The 11572-nt window shown below is 44.1% G+C and overlaps 1 protein-coding gene across 1 annotated transcript in view; it reads right to left on the minus strand.

The window, feature by feature from the left end:
• DYNC1H1 (dynein cytoplasmic 1 heavy chain 1) overlaps window positions 1-8770 on the minus strand; it is a 44360-nt gene extending 35590 nt beyond the window's left edge. Inside the window, exons 1-9 of the mRNA XM_033063697.2 lie at window positions 8469-8770; window positions 5602-5689; window positions 4815-4988; window positions 4332-4587; window positions 3269-3455; window positions 2823-3094; window positions 2490-2717; window positions 957-2033; window positions 452-631 (exon numbers count right to left, since the gene is read on the minus strand). Coding sequence (XP_032919588.1) covers window positions 452-631; window positions 957-2033; window positions 2490-2717; window positions 2823-3094; window positions 3269-3455; window positions 4332-4587; window positions 4815-4988; window positions 5602-5689; window positions 8469-8739 — 2733 coding nt within the window. The 5' untranslated portion in view covers window positions 8740-8770. The remainder of the gene's footprint in view (window positions 1-451; window positions 632-956; window positions 2034-2489; window positions 2718-2822; window positions 3095-3268; window positions 3456-4331; window positions 4588-4814; window positions 4989-5601; window positions 5690-8468) is intronic.
• Window positions 8771-11572: the final 2802 nt, after the last annotated feature.

The raw sequence follows: 11572 nt of genomic DNA on the forward strand, positions 1-11572 counted from the left end.
TCCTGGTCCTCATGGACTTCAATGTAGTTAAACAAATTTTAACTGTATTGAAGTTGGCCTAGTGACCAATAACCTGAAACTTAACAAGCGGGAGCAAACAATATGATGGCAAAAAAGTCTTTGCTAGCAGGACAGCAAATTTCCACCACCTTTTATCTACCTTGCACCCTCTGGGTCATCAAACTGTATCAAACTTTTTTCTTCAAAGAACAAAACTCCCCTTGAATTAATTGATCCCAAAAGTCAACAGCAAAAAATCCCCAACACAGGTTTTGCAATCTTCTGCATACCAAAAATATACTGAAATTTTCAGGGAATGAGAATTAAGTCTCTGGTGTGACTATAAAGAAAAGTCACCCTGGGTGACTATGAAGACAATAATCAAAATATATTTTGCACCTGAATAAAATGTTGTCTCTAAACATATACTACTCCTCAATCTCAAACCTACCTCCATATCCAATTTATTGACCCAGATTGGCAAATTTGAGTATGAATGAAGATTTAAATCATCCACAGCTTTCTGAACTCTGTTCAAGATTTCGGAGAAAGTCTTGTGATCATACATGCATGTTTCCAATGATCTCACTTCCAGGTCTATCTTCTCTTCAATAATGAGCAGATCATCCACCTAAGATAGTTTAGGAAAAATGGGATGTTTAGTTTGACAGGTTAGATCAAGGACACAATAATAATTCAGTAATGGTTAATCATGTCTCTTTATTTGGATGCAGCAATGCATCCATTTTAGCAACATCAAATGAAAGTAAATACTGCTTATAGCAATTTTAGCACTACCAAGAGATCCATCCACTTTGGCCAATTTGTGCTGACTCAATCAGCTACTAAACCCAAGAGCTGCAGAATTCTCAGCTATCCAATGACACTCTTGAGTAACCACACATTACTGAATTATAAATGCACAAGTTTTACAGATTTTGACAGGTGACACAAACCTTTTCCTGGAAACTGAAGACAGTCTCAGCCAAGCGCTGTACGTATGGATCAAGTTTGTATGATTCCCACACAAGGGCAATTCCTTCTGCAATCAAAGCCTGCACTTCTTTCTTCAAGCCAGCGACCAGCAGTGAGATAGTATTGCGCTCTTCTACTTTCTCACATGTTCGCTCGTATGTGCGGACACTTTCAATGAGAGAAATAGCAAATGGATAGAGCTGGTTTGCTTGGTGAGCTTTGTTGACAATTGCTAGTGGGACACGGAAACCAAGCCACTTCAGGTTTCGGACTTCTTTTGAAAGTGTAATTATTTCTGGGAGAAAGTTGACTTTCAGTTTCAGGACATTTCCAGTTCGACCTCGAACACGAGTGCTTTCGATGGTGAAAATGCGACCAGACACACCAAGGTTGCGTTGCTGAACTTTTCTTGCCCAGTCATCAAAGATCTCCTGAGTGTTGAGCTTCATGCGAAAGCTATCTCCATCCTGTTTTAGCTTCTGACCTTCAACATGGTTCTCCCAGCCTTTGCCAAGGACATCCTCCACACGCTTCATGTAAGCGGTGAGCTGCCTGTCAATCTGTTTTGCCCAAATTATAGACCCAGACACAGGAGGCAAGTCACGAACGTGACTCATTTTACACGCTTGACTCTGTGGGTATTGTACTTTGAACTTGTCGTGAAGAGACTCGATATCATCTTTCACGCGCTGGATCAATTGTGTTTGGTATTCACGAATGGCACCGCGAATGTGAGGTCTGACAAACAAGGCGTTAAATCGGGAGAAGATTCTGAACATTTCATTGGCATTCTTTGCTGTACCGAGCTGGTCTCTCAAACGGGCTGTTATTCTTGTTTCAACTCTATCAATTCTTTCATCATAGCGCTTCATTGCTGCCTCCCAGGCTTCTGTACCTTCTTTGGAAACATCTAATCCATCTACTTCCTTAACATTCTCATAAGCAAGATTGACTTCTTCAATTGCATTAGCATCTGCAGCATCAAAAAGGACTTCTGCTACTTTCATATCCTGTGGTTCAGGTACCTCTCCTTGATTTTGCTGGGCAACAGCTGTTACCTACATTAGAATCATAGTTTAGTGGGCAGGATACTACAAAATTTCTCTGGAAGTAGCAAAATGCAGTTGGTTCTAAAAAACATTGCACAAACCCCCTACCAATCAGTGACAAATTCGTAACAAACTTTCAGTTATGCTTCAGATTTAACTTCCAGTAGGAATAGGGGAACACAGTTACTTTACAAACTACTACTACTGTGCAACATAATCTCATTTTCCACTGTGGTTTAGCCAAGTTCAAGGATTTAAACACTTATAATCTCCCCTGTGTTATGTCTAGACTTGCTGAGTTTATTAACATGAGCATGTATTATGCAATGTAAGCCTGAATTAAAGCTAAGCCTATTAGCAACTAAACATGGAAACTGAATGTTACATTACATTTGTAGTGGTAACTTCGAGTAACAGTAACACTTGAAGCAGTCACATTTTCTGTTTGGAAACAACCAAGATTACCTGAGGTCGCAAAACTCTCACAATGACTGCTCTCAGCTGCTCATGCTGACGCCTGAATTTCCTCATTTGATCAAGACGACTCTGGAGTTTCCTGTGAGCAGGATTGATGCGCCACACCATCTTCAGGTTCTCTTCCCTTTTTCTCTTCACGATATCTCTCAGCAGAACTTGTAACTTCTCATATTCATCATCCCAGGTTTGGAATACTTCAAAGCATGCAACCATTACCTGGAAAAAGTTTTAGAACAGGAACTTAGCTCCCAAATTAAATGCTTCCTGAAAGTCACTGTCCAACACAATACAGCAACCAGTATCACAAAGTCATGAACATACCTTTTCAAATTCTTCATAGGCAACATGCATCAGTTTTCTGGTTCCCAACACTTTAAGGAGCTGAGAGCTCAGATCTCTTGAAATAGCCTCCACTAAACGTAATGCCCTTTGGATTGGGTATTTTGTGTTCCTGATTTTTCTCAAATGGGTAAATATTGCAACAAGGGCCTGCCTGATTTTGTCCAGCTCCGTAGCAGACAGCAAGTCATTCAGTGGAAAGTCTTTCATCAGTGGATTATAGTCATTCACAGTTTCCAGTGCCTGTTTCAGACCTAAGAGGAAAAGATTTTGAATATAACTTTTAATTTCATTGACCAAAATCTCTACCTGAACTAGTCCAAGGCTCCTCCAAACAGCACTGTTCTTTGCACCACAATGTTCAAGTTTCGTAACAGTTTCAGTTCTGTAGGACATTTGGGAAAAATGTTATTGAACAGATACTTTACCTGTGTCTGTATCAAAGCTGACAGTTGCATGAAAACGTTTGCCATGTTTTAGAATGTCCAGAGTCAGCAGAACTTCTGGGCTTTCACGTTTTTCCTGAATGCGGTACAGAGCCCTTTCCAAATTTAACCAGAAGCTTATCTCCTGTAATGCAGTGCCTGATGCAGGATCTCGATCTAATTTGGTCACCTTCAAAGTAAGAGAGAGAAAGACAAGGAGAGAGAAAAGCATTTAATTTATATGCTTCAAGTGTAAAAACTGTTACTAAATATAATTGAAACCTGCAATGACTACTAGGTTTTAATAATCCAACCTCAGACAGTTTTGGCACTCATTCTTTGAGAAGAGTAGGAACTGCATGCAACATGTGACTAGTGTAATTCCAGAGATCCTAAAGATTGGTTTTAGGACCCTCATGTAATAATATTCGGCATAATCTAAAAACGTCACCTGCCTGCTTTCCTGAGCAGTGTCTGTATTCTGGTTAGTGGCAGATGAGCCAGGCAAAGTAACAAACGTTTTATGCTCTCAAATGAGAAAAGGCAATACTGGTCCATAAGCAATAGGTGTTTACTGTGCACACAGGCAAAAAAGCCAGACTAGTATCTGAGATGCTGTTTTTGAGTAACTGCAGTTCTTTTGTAAAGTTGGAGCAACCATTGTGAAGTGGTTGTGGATGCACCGGGGCAAATAACAAAACAGGCCAATCAAATGTGTTCCTCTCAATCTGTTGTAAAGATTTAAAGAGTAGTTACAAAATTCACAGGGTTACTGCCAGTTACTTGAGTCTATTACAATATGCATAAAATAGTCATACTCTTGGCTGTCTGTAGAACAACTTAGACTAGATTGCAAATTTAGACCAGGTTTAGCCTAATTTTAAGACTAGACTTAGCCTAATTTAACCAGTGTTTCTGCTGACTCAAAAACCTGATCTCAGATCTTCAAGAGTATCCTGCAGGAAACAGCATTTTACCAGTTAAACTGTGAAGAAGATACACAGTACCACATACAAGTTCTTATTACTTAGCTGGGTTTTTTATTCCCTGTTCTGTATTTGGTTACCTTCTGTATTTCTCTAATCCAGCGGTTGACTCCAGACTGTAGCTGATTAAGGAACAGTGGATCCTCAGCCTTCTCACCAAAATCTGTAACCTTTGGTTTTTCTCCACGTTCGTAACACTGCTTAGCAACATTAGTAATGGTTGCATGAATTGGCAGACTGATCTCTGGAATTTCAATATTCTGTTGCAAATGCAAGAGGCCCATTTCAAGCTCTGCAATCTTTTTCTCAACTGAAGGAGCCATCTTATCTCCATCTCTGAAAAAGCAAAGAAGAAGCACATGTAAGAAGGCAAATCAAAAACCATATGTAACACATTCAGACCTGAACTGCTTCCCCAGAGTCAGCAACAGCATCATATCCAACTGTATGCTTAAACAATCCACATGATTCACTTTGAAGAATCACTGTTGCTATTTTTTTAAAATCATTAAACACTTACTATAATTCATTAGCACAGAAATGCAGTACTTATGCTGAATTACCTGTCTGCTTTGCCAGACTCTCGGATATAGGACTTGAAAAAGGGAGCAACAGCATTGCTGATGAAAGAGTGCAATGTTTCATATGGAGAATCTTCACTGAGAGTGAGCACTCTGAGCTGGGAAGACACAGGTTTGTCAGCATCGATCACTGCTGTACGTTTAATGAACGCCAGGCTATGGAACAGAGAAGAGAGTTACCAACCAATCATTTGAAACTTAAGTGATACAACAGCTTTAATGTGACTGCAAGTTTAGGAGTCAAATGATAATCTGTATCATCACACTTCACAATCCTTCTTCTAAGAGACTTGAATACAAGTCTTCCAAATAAATACATCTTTACTCTTCAGCAGTAAGCAAGCTGAGCTATCAATAAGGACTCTGAAGTAGGAGCATACTAAAGAAAACAATTTTACATTTTTACATTTTACAAAGCTTCAGAGCCAAATACCCCTCAAGATAGGTGACAAATAGGTAAGAGCCAGACATGACCAAAGAATACTGAACCCAAGCTGTGTATGTTACAGCTGCATGTATGCAAAAATTAACAGAACTGTTTCTTTAACCCAAGAGATAGAAGTCCTAGGTCCACTCCTTTCAGCCCCATGACACACCCTTTTTCTATCAGAGCCTCTGCCTTGAAAAGCTATTGTGCCACTTGAATAAAAACACTGCCTGAAAGGACTAGGTAAACTGGAGGTAAATTTGTAGGTAAAGTAGATAAGTCTGCTTGTGCAGGTTTTACATACATAGAGTAGATATGTTAAAATCTATTTTACTAATTCACCTGTTTGACTTTATTCCATAATGAATGTCAGTGCTGATACTGTAGGAAATGAACTCTTTTTCCTCTTCTCCTTCATCTCCCACATCCTCTGCAAAAAAATACAGTAAGAAATACTTAATGCCTAACACATCTGCCACTCCTTCTTAACCACCTTCTGCTATTACCAGACTATCTTCTAACCTTTAAGCTCCACACCAACTTAATTAACTAAATTAGGTCAAATGTAGCTTTGCAATATCTCTCAGATACAGAATGGGTTCACCGTCTTTAAAACACCATTAAGACTTAGGTCGCTATAAAAATACTAAAATATTACAGTACGTGAATTATAACTCACATTCTGAGAGAGAAATCTGCATTATAGAATGTGCATTTATTTGCAGAGATATGTTGCCAAGACAACTGTGCTTCAGTGGAACATTAAACAGCTGCTGTTTTCTTTCAAAGATGGCTTTGTATTTTCAGACATCTGCTTTGAAAATTATTTGGAAATTAAGTCTCTGAACAACAAAAAAATCTTTTGACAGACTAAAAAGCCAAGCCATGGGAAGTACTCAGGCATTAGCACAGCCAGTGCATCACAGATGATGTAATTGCTGGAGATGCAGGCAGCCCTGCTGCAATGCAGTGATTTCAGTGCAGAAGGTTACTCCCTGTTGGGGACACACTCTGACTGGACACATGATAGCACACTGTCCTGCTCTGATTTCGTTCAGTCCTTAGGAGATACAGCCTCAGGCTGTCACGTTTGTGGCCCCAAGCACCAGAAGCCTGGTCACAGAACAACACAGCAATGGAGACCACAGGTACCTGGTATGAGAGCAGCTGACAGGTTGGGGAGCTGGTGATACCAGAGAGAAGCTTTCATTACCCAGAAATAAGGCTTCTGTTTTATCGTACTTGTAATCAATAATCTACTTCATGCTATGTAGTTCATGGACAAGCTTCAATAATAGCAACATTGTTTGTAATAGTGTCAGAGCTCTCCATATGCTGCTGGAGGTTTCAGATCTGTAAACTTTGAACACCTGGCTGTTATTCATAAAACCCACTTTGCCCAAGTAACTGCTATTAAACCAGAATACATGGACAGAAATGGCCTCAGTGCATCATAAACCAGTATCTGGCTTTTGAAACATGTAATGAGTCTCTCAATTTCTTTTGATGCATACATATATAACAATATCTATGCCATGAGCCTGGAGATAACTGATCACCACTATCTTTATTACTTCCAATCATAACCAGGAATAACCATTCTCATGATCCAGGCATAGCAAAAAAGCAGGAATCATCTGCGTTAATATTAAATGTTTTTCTTTAATTTTTATTAATCACTGCATCATGAATTCATAAAGGTAGCTGTTCTTTTGTTCTCCTCTGAAAAATTAACCCTACTGAAAAAGAAGTCTCAAACTTTGGAAGGAGAAAGAGGACGATAATCTTGAAATAGGCAAAAAATAAGCAACAATGGGGCATTTTTAAGCAACATCTGAAGTTTACAATGAATAGACAGTGAATGAAAGGACCTTCTTGATGTTTCTCTGTGCAGCAACTGCAGGGCACATATCATGATGTTAAAGTGTTTCTGTTGACATGTTAAATAATGCAATATGAAATATGACTTTATTAGGATTTGGTATATACAAGAACAGATCCACCAGCACGTTAGAAGTAGTGATCCAGAAGCTTAATAGTAGAATTTGCAAGCTCACGCTGGCAGGCAGGTAGCCAGCTATTTACAGACTGCAGGGGCTTGTTTAACAGTAAAAGCCTGCATTATTGATGAAACCTAGCTAGATTTTGTCACTGTTCATTAGCTGTAGTCTGTGACAGTTAGGGCCTATTTAGCAACAGATTTGTTGACAACTCATTTTCGAAATAAACATTCAGTTACAGCAGCATGTGAGTAACAAAGACACTCCAGCCAGTCTCAGCTTAGCTGCAGTATTTCATGCAGCATTTGATGCGGTTCTGAGCGCAAACAGCACAGTCACCAGGCTTTGATAACTAAACAAAGGCACGGCAAGGTCCACATCTTCGTTTGTCGACTAAAGGAACTCCCTAACTAACCGTGAAACAATGCTTTTTACAGGTCCATTCAGGCTGGGCTATTTTTTCCCCTTTATCCGGGGTTTTGGCGCTCTTGCTCTGTTACAGAGCGGCTATCTGCCTCGCCCAGGAGGTCACTCCCCGACCAGCCTGGCTGCCGCAGGAGCGGTGCCACGGCCGACTCACGGAGCACTTGGAGTGGCCTTTCCAAGCAGGACCGGCCGCAACCACAGCACGCCCGGATTTGCGCCCACAGCCAGCCCACAGCCCCGCCGAGCACCCGCCTGGGCCCCGGACCGCGGAACAAAGGCGGCCGGGGAGGCCGGGCCGGGGCCAGTGGGACCCGCCCGCCGCTCAGGCTGTACTGCCTCCGCCCGAGCCCCACAGCGAACCCGCAGTGCCCAGCCGGCGATTCCCGGCCGGGGCCGCGCTGAGGCGGAGTGGGCCCGCAGTGCCGGGCCCGGCGATTCCCGGCCGGGGCCGCGCTGAGGCGGAGCGGGCCCGCAGTGCCGGGCCCGGCGATTCCCGGCCGGGGCCGCGCTGAGGCGGAGCGGGCCCGCAGTGCCGGGCCCGGCGATTCCCGGCCAGGCCGCGCTGAGGCGGAGTGGGCCCGCAGTGCCGGGCCCGGCGATTCCCGGCCGGAGCCGCGCTGAGGCGGAGCGGGCCCGCAGTGCCGGGCCCGGCGATTCCCGGCCGGGCCGCGCTGAGGCGGAGCGCGGCCGCGGCGGAGGCGCGCCCCTCCCACCCGCGGCAGGGCGGCGGCTGCGGCCGGCAGCGGCCATTTTGCCACCGCGGCGCCTCCGCTCCTGCCTCACCTTTGAGCGTGGAGCGCTCCACCAGCACCGTGTGGACCTGCGGGTCGGAGAGGAACTTGCGCATATGCTCCAGCGCGCCCTTCTCCTCCAGCGCCGCTTCCAGCGCCGCCGGCGCCTCGCCGCCATCCTCCAGCAGCAGCGGCACCAGCTTGCGCAGGTGCTTCTGCAGCACCGACACGTCGGCCACGTTCTGCACCGCCGAGCCCGACACCTCCATGCCGCCTTCCTCGCCGCCGGGGCCGCCGCCCCCGCCGCCGCCGGAGTCGGACATGCCGAGGCAGAGGGACACCGGCCGGCACCGCGCTCCGCCCGCCCGGCCGCGCCCCGGCTGTGCCCGCCCGCCAGCCCCGCCCGCCTCAGCCCCGCCCGCCTGCGCCGCGGGGGAGCCTGGGACGGGCGGCCCGGCCCGCCCCGCCCGCGCTGCGGCCGTTCCCCGCCGCCGCCTGTTCCTGGTATCATGGAGCGGTTTAACTTGGGAGAGACCTTAAAAATCACCTGGTTCTAGCAGGCCTGCCATAGGCAGCAACACCTTCTACTAGATCAGGCTGCTCATGATCCAACATCATGCTCCAACATGAGCACTATCAGGCATGGGCATCCACAGGTTCTTTGGGCGGCCCGTTCCAGTGCTTCGCCATCCTCACTGCAAAGAACTTCCCCGTAATAGCTAATCTAAACCTACTTTCTTTCAGATTGCATCCATTCCCTCGTGTTCTGCCACTACGTGTTCTTGTAAAAAGCTCCTTGTGTCTTTCTGCTAAGCTGCTTTCAGTTACTGAAGGGTGTCCCCGCCGGAACCCCTTCCCATAAGGGTTTTATCAGAGTGGTTTATTCTGGAAGAACACGGGATGTGAGCGGAAAGGCAGCAGCTTCCCCCCCACTGCCCTGGCAGCAGCACCCGGGAGAAATGCGTTCTGCTGCTGCCTCCTTACCCGGAAGATAAAGCAGGCCCGAGGCTCATTTGTCCGAAGGAAAATAATGTTTATTTCATGTGAAAAATTAACCCAGAAGCCATAAGGTCAGGTGGCAAAAATGACATATTTCCGTGAAGAAAGCCGCAGGTCAAGTGCAAGGCTCATTCAGTGAACTGTCTCCGGTGCCTTACATACCCAGCCCAGTCAGACAGCTGTGCTAATTAGTTTAATGAATCTGGCACCCAAACCATTAATCCCAGTCTTTTGTGAGACTGCTTCCCAAAAGCAAAGGACATAAAGGGAGACAGGGGCAAAGAGTACATGAGTGAGAAAGGGGATTTTAATGAAAAATGAAAGAATTTAAGAATTTAATTTTTAAAAATTCCTAAACAACTGTTACAGCTGCCACATCCATGTATATTTGACTGATTGAGCTATTGGATGAGTTTAACTCACTGCTGCTGAGATGGACAGTCCCGTTCTTCCTAGTCCCCCAGTCCTGGCTGCCATCTGGAGGTGTCTGGGAGAGGGGAGGGGGCAGTGAAGTTCCAAATCAACTTCACTGGCTCCCCAAAAGTACACAAGGGATGGTGGGTGACCGACCCACAGACTGAAACTCCAGTTTTTGCTTATATGGAGGTAGAAAAGGGAATGTCGTCCCCAAAAGAAAAGCAAAGCAACCATACAAAACTTCACCTGAACCTCCCATCCTCAATAGATACACAGGGAAATGCACAGAGACCCCCAGGATCCATTCAGATGTACTGCCCAAGAAGGAAGCTGGGTTGGAATATCCTGCCTGGCAAAGGAAGACCTGATCTTTACACCCCTACACAAGTGTAACTCAGCATTAAAGCTACACTATGACACTAGAAATCTGTAAAGCTCACCCACACATCCCAACTCCTCAATTTCTACCATACCATGCTCAGGCAGTCTCCTAAAGCATTCATGAGTCCAGTTTGACTTTGAAAAAAACAGATTTAAGTAATAAAAATCTCGAAGATTTTTGTCTGGAAGAAAAATTATTTGTTCAGCAACTAAGTTTCAACTGCAAGCACCAAAACTAACAGAGATGATTTTTTTTTAAAATTTATTCATCAAACCTATTTAAACCCCTCCCCAACAGAAAGGTAAATTTTTTAATTAAGAAAAATAGTAGTAGATACTTCTCTGAATCCTCTGTTCATAGAATGGTTAACTGAGACAGCGTTTAACACAACACTCACTGATTTAAATTTTACAAAGTTTGTTCACACCTTGTAATTCTTCTACACACAGGTTAAGGATTGTGTTTCATATGAAAAAAAGCCTTAACTTTGCTTGTCTGTCTGAATTCCACTGAGGCTATCCTGTATCTGGTCTTGGCTGACAGCTTTCCAATGTGGGGAGAATTAGCTGCTTCTTACATCCACACAGTAAGCACCAGTACAGGCCAAGCACCCAAAACCCACAGGTTAAATTAACATCCTGGATGTAGAGATGTTCACTAAAAGGGTGTTGATAATATTCCTAGATACATCTCAAGTGTAACCTGGGCATCTCTTTGGAGGTGAGCTCAAGCAATGGTTCCAAGTCCTGGCATACTTGTTCTTCTGGAGCAGTCATCATCTGCTCTACCAAACTGTCACAGAATTTTTGTAGCTTACAAAGCAAGATTCAATATCTCACTGCTCTAAAACTGTTGCCAGGAAAAATGCAAATAAGGAAAATAAGGAAGTAAAGAAAGCAGGACAGGGATAGGAAATAAATATTCAAGTAAGTATTTCTGTGTATTGCTGCTGACTTGCAGAGAAAGTAGCATCAAAAGACCCTCAACAAGTCTCATCCTTCTGTAGGTTTTAAAATCAGAAATGCTCCATGTACAACAAGTCTTGAATTCTGATATCTAAGTGTTAGGCTACTTGCAATTAAAAGCCAGCGTAGGTAGAGACTTTGTATTCCTTTAATCACTTCAGCCTTATCTAGTATACTAAGAGGAGCAGGAGGAAGATGCAAGTTAAGTTAAAGGAAATTGAAGCAGAAACAAGATAAACTAGTTTCTTAGACAAGTTCTCTTCTGCAGTCAAAGCCTACAGAGAAAGAAAAGGCTTTACTTGCTCAATCAGGGTGAAAAATAATTTGCCTTGATCTAGTTCTAGTAATTATTTCCTGGGTGCACAAAAGACTGGGCCCTTCTTACAGGTGTGA

Source organism: Catharus ustulatus, chromosome 6 (genome assembly GCF_009819885.2).
Source record: "Catharus ustulatus isolate bCatUst1 chromosome 6, bCatUst1.pri.v2, whole genome shotgun sequence".
Lineage (NCBI taxonomy): Eukaryota > Metazoa > Chordata > Aves > Passeriformes > Turdidae > Catharus > Catharus ustulatus.